Source organism: Mesoplodon mirus (genome assembly GCF_964341445.2).
Source record: "Mesoplodon mirus genome assembly, chromosome: 17".
NCBI classification, from domain to species: Eukaryota; Metazoa; Chordata; class Mammalia; order Artiodactyla; family Ziphiidae; genus Mesoplodon; species Mesoplodon mirus.
The window spans coordinates 24,831,242-24,841,697 of record NC_138993.1 but is presented as its reverse complement, the minus strand read 5'-3'; the positions used below and the strand labels follow the sequence as shown (position 1 = coordinate 24,841,697).

The 10,456-nt window shown below is 42.6% G+C and overlaps 1 protein-coding gene across 4 annotated transcripts in view; it reads right to left on the bottom strand.

Annotated features, from left to right (window-relative positions):
* Window positions 1–6,381: 6,381 nt before the first annotated feature.
* VWA8 (von Willebrand factor A domain containing 8) overlaps window positions 6,382–10,456 on the bottom strand; it is a 369,162-nt gene continuing 365,087 nt past the window's right edge. For all 4 annotated transcript variants that reach the window (XM_082602373.1, XM_082602374.1, XM_082602375.1 and 1 more), the window contains 2 exons: window positions 9,453–9,691; window positions 6,382–7,412 (listed from right to left, as the gene is read on the bottom strand). In XM_082602373.1, coding sequence (XP_082458499.1) covers window positions 7,304–7,412; window positions 9,453–9,691 — 348 coding nt within the window. In that variant the 3' untranslated portion in view covers window positions 6,382–7,303. The remainder of the gene's footprint in view (window positions 7,413–9,452; window positions 9,692–10,456) is intronic.

Sequence of the window (10,456 nt, the reverse complement as noted above, 5' to 3'; positions counted from 1 at the left end):
GTAACACCCCACCGTGTGCAGCAGACAGCAGTCAGGACATCCTTAAGGGCTTTTAGAAACTGTTACATAGCATCTTCTTCCTAAAGGCTGAATTACAGACACTTCAGAAAACTTTCTAGTAGAAGTGTGCTCAGAACTCATTCCACAAAAGGAATGTTCTGAGTTGAAGAGGCTCACTCTGATCTCATTTCAGGCCTCACCAGGATGGAGCTTGGGAATTCCACAGCTCTTAGCGCTAGAACTTCCCCATGGCTTGCTGGGCTGTCCTGTGGGGCGCAGACCAGCCCTGCCTCTGCAAGGAGGAAAGTGGCTTCCAATAAATGCCACAGCCTTTCAGAGGTGCAAGTTCTCTTTTGAAAGGTCCCCAGCTCAGGGCAAGAGTTCTTCTCTTAACAAACTGAACAGGGCATAAAAAAGAATCTGACTTGTTCACTTCACCAGAGACATGGTTCAGGGGCTGTGGAGTAGGTTTCCAAAGTTGAACGGCCTTGCCCTTGGGCTGAAGGCCCTTAATCATGGCTAGGGTATTCCCTCCCAGACATGTCTGCTGCGCCTGCTTCTGTAACCCAGATGTCAGAAAGATAGAGCTTCCATAAGATGGAGGGTGAAATACAGGTGGAAATCTGATGTCTCTAAAAAAGCAAGATGAGTTCAATTTGTGCCTATTTTTTAGATTCCACATATAACAGAAATAAAGTCACAGATGTAGAAAACAAACTTACAGTTACCAAGGGGGCAAAGGGTGGGGATTAACTGGGAGATTGGGATTGACATATACACACTATTATATATAAAATAGGTAACTAATAAGGACCTACTGTATAGCACAGGGAACTCTACTCAGTGCTCTGTAATGACCTATATGGGAAAGAATCCAAAAAAAGAGTGGAGATACGTATATGTATAACTGATTCACTTTGCTGTACAGCAGAAAGTAACACAACATTGTAAATCAACTATAATAAAAATTAATTTAAAAAAAGGACTTAAACTCTTTAAAAAAATTAAAAACAAGATGGAAGAGAACCAAGCCACCACCAATGCACACCCATGGAAGCCTTCAGTGAGTGCTCTCAGGAGGACCAAATACACAGCCCTCCATGTGCCCATGTCTCATGTCCTCCTCCTGTGTCCCAGGCCCATTCCTCTGCTTGAGTGACTCCAAGTGGCAAACACCCCTCACCCGCTTCTTCTCCTCCCCGCCAGTCGCAGTCCTGTCTGAGGACCTTCATGTCAGTTGGGCTAGGAGGAAAGCCTGTGAATGAGGGATTCAAACCAAGGTGTGTGTGATGGATGGCCCCCCAGAGCTGTTTGTATTTTAAAAGAGGGGAGCCCCTCTCGCTGAGAAACGCCTCTCTCAAGATAGACTTCAGATGTGAGGGGGCAAGGCGCCAGGCCAGCTGTGCAGGGCTGTATTCCTGCCAAGTGACTGAATGTCTGCTTTCAGGAGGTTTTGTGGAGCTATGACAATCTTCCACCTCTGCAGAGAGTGCTCCCGTTCCCTCCAGTTTGTAGGAAAGGTCAGAGAGAGAAAAAGAGATGCTTTAGTTCAGGCACCACACATTGAATATCACATCTTTGTCAAGCCTGCCATGTATGGACATGCATATTCTATCCGCCTGGAAAATAGTTGTTCAAAAGCATCTGGGTCCTAAGGGATACTTTTCAGATAACAGACCATTTCTTTGTTCACTGCAAAACAAACAGCTGTATTTCCCCAGTGCCTGTGTCCATTAACTAAGCCTTAGGCCTTCCCAGGTAGTCCATCATCTGTCCTTTTAATTGTGTGTGCATACACCCTGGACTCTGGGCATCCTGGCCTGCTACAGAGACCCTTGGATTCCTTACCAGCTCTGGGATCTATGGGGACACCCCCATTCCCCATTCCACATGCCGGGAGGCAAGGCCAACGGTGGTCAACAGGCTGCTTCCCCAGTGTTGCCACTTATTTCCACTGGTCCCTAAGTGCTCCTTTCTGGGCCAGCGTTTTCAGTGCTGAATTTCATATGGGCCAGAAAATCTTTTGTAAAAGGAAACGGACCACCTAGCTTTGTTGAGACTCACTCTATTCCTGGAACCTGATGATGGAGGATTTCTTATTAGTTCCGAAATGAAGAAATGGTCAGTCTCAGTAAATTAGCATTGGTATTTATTAATATAAATATGTTACATTTGAAAGTCCAACTTGAATGTCCTGTCTGAGTAAATACACTTTAGTTTTCTTCAAGTTTCAACGAATAAGCCTTCAAGTATGGCATCATGAGACCAATTACACAAAGGATTCTTGACAGGCTCATTACTTTCTCTCCACATTCTGGCCGGCATGACAGACACACTCGCTTTGGGAAATTCAGACAGACAGTTTCCTTCCATTTCCAGGTCAAGCTCCAGTTACTGTTACTAATGCTTCAGAGTTGCATGTAATTTCAATAAATCCTTATATTCTGGAACTCCTCTGGGGTCATACCTACCATCTTTGGAGTCAGGGTTTATTGACAAATCCTTCAGTTTTTCCTATAGGGGAAGAGCTGGCAGCTCCAAACCCTTTCACTGAAGCCTGTGAGAAGAACAAAGGGTCAGGGTGCCTTTGGTGCCTGCTGAGGGCAGGATGGGGGGACCGTGCGTGGTGGTCCATCCTCTTTAGAGCTGACAGGTCCCTTGATGAGATTTCTTAGAGCAGAACACGACGTTCTCGCCACCTTTTAAGGACCCAAGCCACCTTAAAAGAGTGGTATACTTTGCTCTGACTGGCCAAATACCACAAGTGCCACTCAATTTAAAAATTATGTAACCCTGGCATTCTAAAGCAAATGTGCACGGCTGGGCCAGAAGAGATGCTGTCTCTGTTTGAAGGTGAAAGCCCCAGATAGCGCTTAGTCTCAAAAAAAAAAAAAGAGTGTCAAATCGCTCTCATTTTGAGAGTTTGCTTGGCAAGCATTTTTTTTCTCCTCTGGAGGAGATTTTTGTTTACAGGATCTAACAATTAAAAAAAAAAAGCCACATACACAATTGCACATTGTTAAGCTGTGGCTCAAAGGTCAGTTCTCAGCACACAGTAGTTTTCCAATTCCTGATCCTTTTTGATCCCACTGTGCAGATCAGCAGATATGGAATTTTATTTTATGGCTGCAAAATGCAGAGCAAGAGACAATGGGGAGAAATCTTGTGAATCATGATCCAACAGAAATATCTGTCCAGCTGCTGGGGGGAAAAAGCCCTCTTGTCCAATTCTAATGAAGCTTATGTAGCTTTTAGAATGCATATTCATTCAATAACACATTTTTGTTAGGGCGATTGATATACGTGCCAAAATCCTCTGTACAGTAGGGGCTAAAATGTGTGTGAGGTTGAGACAAAAATACACTGAAATGATGTGGCTCTCTAAGACATACAAGGGACAAAGTCAGTTCTGTAGGAGTTAAAGGAACGTGGGACTTCAGTGTTAGAGATCCTTTTGTCCAACCCTTTTAATTCAGAGATGAAGCAATTGAGGCCCACGAGTGACTAGCCCAAGTCTGCACAGGTAGTTAACAGCCGAGCAGCATTGAGAACTTCCTTCCTACTGACTAATTCTACCCAGAGTTTGGAAATCCTCCCACTACAAGATGGAACTTTGGAATTCCTTTCCATTACCTGTAGTACTTTTGCCACAGCAAGTTTTAGAAAAAAGGTAAAGGAAAGGCAACACGTAAGAACTTTATGATATAACCCTGACCAGAAATTGGTAGTGAATTAGACTCTTCAATTAAGTATTTTAAAAAGCCATCTATGTTAGTGGTTGGAATGATTTTTAAAAAGGGGACATTTTATTTCTTAATAAGATGAAGAAGTGATGTACAGTTTACTAAACACGAATGGATGTTTGCCTATTCCTTAGATGCAATTCCAGAAAAAAAAGTCGGTCTAGGCACATGAGGTATCAGCTTAGACTTGTGAAATATCTCTTATAATCGTGATGGGAGGAAACAAATAGAAACGCAACAAACAAGCGAGGATGCCTCTTGCTCCCTGGTCCCATATCTCTTTGCTCTGTTCCCTGAGGAATTTCATTTTGGCTGATCTGACAGGCACGAGAAGGCACCAGGTGGAGGGAGGGTTTGGAGCCTCCGGAGCTGCCTTCAGGGACGCTGACAATGCTCCCCACGGAAAACCACTTCTACATGGCTCTCAAAGCCTGGAAGTTTGTTTAGAGTAAACCTTTCTGGCACTGATGGATTTCTCCTCCTGACAGCTCACAGGAAAGGGTGTAATGTAAAGAATTAAATGATTCATTCCAAACATGTGCTGGGCTCTGGTACTCCTGCTCTCACCCTCTTCTTGTGGCTGCGCTTGAGCTGCCTGTATGTGATGAGGTCATTTTGCTGGAGCACACAAAGAACTCCAGGGGGAAAACGCATCCTCTACTGAGTCGATTCATGGCATTCATTCCTCCTGGCTGCTGGGGATCACAATGAACCCTCTCAGCATTACGCGGGCTCCCTGAGGACGGATTTAGCTGCCTTTCTCTGGAACCCCCCCTGAGGCACACAATGCGTTTATTATAACGTCCTGGCCCTAAGAAGGGCCTGGGAATAGCTTGCAGTGGCCTATAATTAAGTGCATTTAATAATAAAGGCACAACTTCTGAGGTATTGCAAGAAGTGAAAAGAAGCCCTTCAGTTTCTCACTCTCTACCCCCCTCCCCCATCATCCTTCCCTCTTACAAATCAGAAAAGCCAGGAGTTACATATTTTTAAAAAATAACTTTTGCAAAGGATGTCTGGCCAGTGAGGAAAGGGAAATTAAATTACTTGAGAACATTCTTTCCATGTTATAAAAAAAAAAAAAAAAAAAAAAAAAAGGCTTCTGCTTACTCAGGTAGTTACCCATAGGGAGGATTCAGTAAAAGGCTGTTCCGTCAATCACTCTTGGATTCAACTTCCAAAGCCTTTCAGGGGCTGTGACCCTCTAGCAAAGGGGCACCCCTAGGGGTTAAGCTGCCCCTTGGATCGACACTTCCTCAATTCGCTGTGGGCCCAAGAAGGAGCAGTTGGAAGCGTCCCCCCAGCAGCGTCCCATGTCCTTGGTCCCCACTCCCTCCTCTAAGTGCTCAAATTGTGCAGATAGTTTCTGAGTACCGCGGAGAGGGAGCTCTAGGAAATGTGGTCATTTTGCAAGAAGAGAAACTGCACTGGGAGGAAGGAGAAAAAGGCACCAAAAGCTCGACATCTAGGTTTGCAAGAATAAAGCATGAGAGGGGACAGTCCAGGGTCACAGCTCTGTTCCTTCCCTTATTTTCTTGAATTTCCCTAAGCCTCAGCTTCCTTCTTTGTAAAATGAGGATGTTCATGGTACAATGAGTAGTCAGTACTCTAGAAATGGGAATCCTGGGAAAGTGATTTAAGTTCTCTGAGCCTCACTTTCCTTATCTGTAAATGAGGTTAAAAAATACCTATTTTACATGCACTGCTGTGAGGAGTGAATGGAATAATGTATGAAATCACTGAGCATACCTGGTACGTAGTAATCAGTAAATGCTAGCTGCCGTTCTTATCATTATTGTTGTTATTAATGCAATTGCATTTTTAAAAAATTTATTTTTATTTTATTTATTTTTGGCTGAGCTGGGTCTTTGTTGCTGCGCATGAGCTTTCTCTAGTTGCGGCGAGTGGGCGCTACTCTTCACTGCAGTGCAGGGGCTTCTCATTGAGGTGGCTTCTCTTGTTGTGGAGCATGGGCTCTAGGCGCGTGGGCTTCAGTAGTTGTGGCTCGCAGGCTCTAGAGAGCAGGCTCAGTAGCTGTGGTGCAGGGGCTTAGTTGCTCCGCGGAATGTGGGATTTTCCCGGACCAGGGCTCGAACCCGTGTCCCCTGCGTTGGCAGGCGGATTCTTCACCACTGTGCCACCAGGGAAGCCCTGCAATTCCACTTTTAAAGATACTTCTTGGATTGAAATTGTTTGCATCATTGGTTGATTCAGTACACAAAGCAAGCGTCTGTCTAGAGAACAAGACAAGCCACGCAAACTTGCTGGGCAATACTGCACTGGAAATCTGATTGCTTTTATGTCTTTGATAGGGAGATGGATTGGTGAAACAAATGGGTGTCATCTATTTTTCTTTCCTATAGTTAAAGTAAAATGAATCGTACAATTCTCACTATGTATGGGTGAATAACTTACCATTATTAACAAGACTAATTTTTCTAACTTGTCTTATGAAAGCACAGACACAATGGTGCCCCCAGCAGTTCGGACTTTACCATCAAAGGTGAAGAGAAACTTTTATTATATGGTTGGAAAGACACTGACTTCTGCTGGAGCATTTGATTAAAAAAAAAACTGACATCGAGTCTATTGATAAGTAAAGGTCAGCCCAAGAGAGACTGGGAATAAAAAAAAAGAATGAGGCTTAAATATATATTTATAGCTAAAGAAATCTCATTACCATTCAGTTCAAACACACTGCCTTGTTTTTACTTTGCTTTATATAAAAACATAAGCATTTGTTATTTTGGGCATTACATTTTGGACACCAAAACGGAGGAGTGTGAAACTTCTGAGGAGCACTAAAGAAGGAGAAGAAACAGGAAACTCAAGGCAAGACATCCCTCCAATCCCAGCAGCACGGAGAATAGGACATTTGCTCCTTATTATTTAAAAAGCCTTTTAAAAGTCATGTGGGAAAGGAAGCAATCCAAGGATCTTTTGATTCCTTTTGGTTTTGGCTAAGAAAATGAAATTATTGAGAAAACCCAACCTTTTATAGAATATTGCCGTTGAAAGGACTTTTCAGTGGGTTAAATACTGTAAAGTCATTGTTTGTTGGGCGGTACAGAGTGGAGGAGAAAATAAAAATAATGATTGAAGAGGAGCTGGTTGGGTGAGTTTGCACAGACTTGTATTCCAGTGTCAGAATGTGGCATCAAAGGCTTAGTTTGCTGGGGTCACTTTTGTTATCCTAGGTGACCAGGGGCTGCGTTAAGGCAAAAGCAAGGTACTCCTTCCGTCAGGTTGTTGGAAACAGACCATGCGTCATAGCTCTCAAACCACCTGCCCTTAACCCTGAACTTTTGTATGATGCAGGCCAACTCGCTTCCTCTAATGATTTGTAAACCCATCAATGGTTGTAGATTTCCACGCACAGGCCTCGCTCTGGCGGCTTCTCTGAACTCTGATTACTTAGCAAGCGCAGGAAGGCCCGGGAATGCCAGAATTATCCAGTCATCACTCAGGGGCACTTTATAGACCTCTTCTTTTCTTCAGAATGCTCTTTCTTCCTAGCTTATTTCAAATCCCAGGGTCATCAGGATGATAAAGGGCACTTCTTAAACACTGGACAGCATGGTGGAGGTGAAAATCTGTTGTAAAATCTGAGGGATGTCCTTGGTATCCATGGCAACGAAAGACCGGCCAGCTGGTAGAGTTCTCTGAAGCCTGTCAGGATGGATGGGGAAAGGAAATTACCATTGCAAATCAGGATTCCCCTTCCACCTCCTGCCCCTGCGAACCTCAGCATCCGAAGGGTTTCTTAGGAAGGGAAGTTTTCACTTTTTAATACCTTGCCCCTGCCTGCAGTGGAACCCGCTGTCACTAGGCAACAACAGCTACAGGGAGAGGCACACTGAAAGCACTGAACCGAAAGAAAGGTCTTTTCAGTGACAAAATCAGCGAATTTGCAAAGAAAAAATTCCCTCCCTTTTATTACTGTAGTTTCCTGGTATTTTTATGTTCCCTGGACAGAACGGAGCCCTAGGGACCAATCTGGGGCTAGCTCACCTGGATCCATAGAACGTGTTGGCCTCACCCTGTACTTCTAACTGCTTTCCCTGCCTTAGAAAACAGGTCTTGAAAAACGTTGCCCAGCCAAACCCCAAGTAGTTCTTTCTCTCTTCCTCTCTCTCACACGTTCTCTCTCTCTCTCTTTTTTGCCCCACATCATACAATGTGAAATGTAATCTGACTTATGCAATTGCTGTTTTGATGACACTGAGGTTATACAGGCTTATGATAATTTTTTAAAATGCCAATTTATCATTTGGAACAAAGGGCCATTTTTGGAGGCAATATAAGTACAAGACACAGCTCTACCCAAAAGAACGCCTCCTTTCACTGTGCCAACAAAGTTTGGTTTTGGAATGACATTTAATAAAAGTCCACCATCCTGTGTAGTATCATACATTTGGCATGCCCAGTAGACCAGCTAATTCTGCAACATATCTTTTGCCAGTGGATGTTGGATCATTTCCCTAGGAAACCACAAGGGTATTATTGTGTTTTCTTAAGTATTCAAACAGGATCTGTTCACTAGAAAGACAAAATAGCTCTTTCAGCTCAACCAATATTTGTTGAGCTTGCCGTTTGATTCATCCTGGGCTGGTCCTGAAGACAACCTGAGTGGAAAGGCATGGTTTACGTTTGAGGACACGGAAGTCCTTGAAGAGGCTAACACATACAACTGAGAAAAATGCAAATTCAGTTGTAATAAAGTGACTGTAATTACGTGATATTAAGTCTGTTCTTAGCCGTACTCTGCAATCCTGCAGCAAGGCGAAGGGAAGAGAAAAATATATCAGCACTTTGGACACTAAAATATCTCCTAGTCTGTAGGACTCTGTACCACAGGGTGTGACAGGTAAAAGAGGTGGAGTAACAAAAGGGTATGTGGCCTTTTGTGTGGAGGCAGAATTGTTTTTTTTTTTGAGGAGATATACTTTTAATTGTGTTTTCTGCTTCTTACAAGTACTTTAAGCAGAGAAAAACCATGAGTCTTCCTGTTTATAATTCAAAAAGATAAATGTTAGTGAGTTTAAGAAATAAAAGTGTTTCCAGATCTCTCCTTTCAGACTATCCACAATGGTATTTATTATCTGACCATAAATTTCTCTACTGAATATTCAGCATATTCAGTGCAGCATCTTACTATAATTACAGACATGCATGAAGGAGAAATATAAGAAAGAAGATGATCTAGCTATGTCTATAAATATGTAGACACATATTATGTATTATTTACATATATGTGTGTGTCTGTCTACATACAATGTAGAGACACAGACACCCAATCTCTGATGCTAGGAAAATAGTAGATGTTTGCTACTTTGAACATGATTTGAGCATGAACTGAATAGAACTGAGCTTAGCACCTTGATGTAAAAGGCAAAATGTTTAAAGTACTGTTTAATTTATTGGTGGACAAATCAATTTGCTATTTATTTTACTGTTGGTTAGTTTAAATATAAACTGAAAAATAAATAACTTAAAGTATTATTGCTCATTCAAATATAAGCTAGAACATCCCATCCCCTCACCTAGACTCTCAGCTGCTTGAGGGCAGCAACTCTGGTTTCTGTTTCTCCTCCATTCCCATCCTCCCCCGCCACTGCCCCTCACGATGGGAAGCCCATGAAATGGCATGTGTCAGGTACTCAAGTATCTCCATCCCTGCCCCCTGCTGCATCCTGGGATGACACTTACCTGGCTGCTTGATCACCTAAAGATCCAATAAAAATGGCAAAAGCATTTACTTGAGGGTTGCTTGTCAGGATCTGGGCAAACTTGGCAGGATGTATTCCATAGCGTGACAGGTTGGCATCACTTAAGACAATGACAAAGTACTCGTCAGCTTCTTCTTTGACGATTTCCTTGATGGCGTGTTCTGTCCCCTCTAATGTGTGGTCCCCACTCATGCAGAACTGAGCGTGGGCGTGCATCGTCTGGGGGGGAAGAGACATCGTACAAAGGCCATGAATGAGAAGCTCCTTTTTTTAACAAACGTGATGATTTTTCTATCGACAATGAGAAAGCACAAATACTCTGAGCGAGTTCTATTTAATTTGCACCTTAGTGTGACAACAATACACAGTGATATTTGAATGTGGTTAAGACTTTCATTAAAAACAGGAAATGTTCCAAAACTATCCCATTTGGCACTGATTTTTAAGGCTCAAGCTGCCATTTAAAGTGAGAACAATGTAAGAAAATATGAAACTTGGTATCACATGGAGAATGGAGATGACAGAGAAGAAAAATAAGGAATGGGTTGAGTTTCCAATAAACAAAGTTACAACACTAAACACTGTTCTTACATCAATAGAGCAAGGGAGGAAATTTTCTTTAGAATCACGGTGAGTGTGTTTCTATCGTATATCTAAGTATGTGAAACTGAATTTATTGTTAGAAAATACTAAGAAGTACATAAAATTTGGGTTAGAGAGTACTCTAGAAGGAGTCATTCTTTTCCTCCTGAAATATAGGGGCCTGAATAGAATCTCAGTCCTGAGTACCCTAAAAATATGTAGGGAACAAAGTTTAAATTTTATATGGTGTAAAAAAGGAATTTAGGCATGATAAGTGCTTTCTCAGTTTAATGCTTAAATGTTTGTGAAACAGAAAGTCTTCTTCTTTCCTGTAACTGCTGCTTCTTCAGTGAATCTTTTCAGTGACCAGAAGATACTTTACTGAATCTGGTGGAAGTTTTC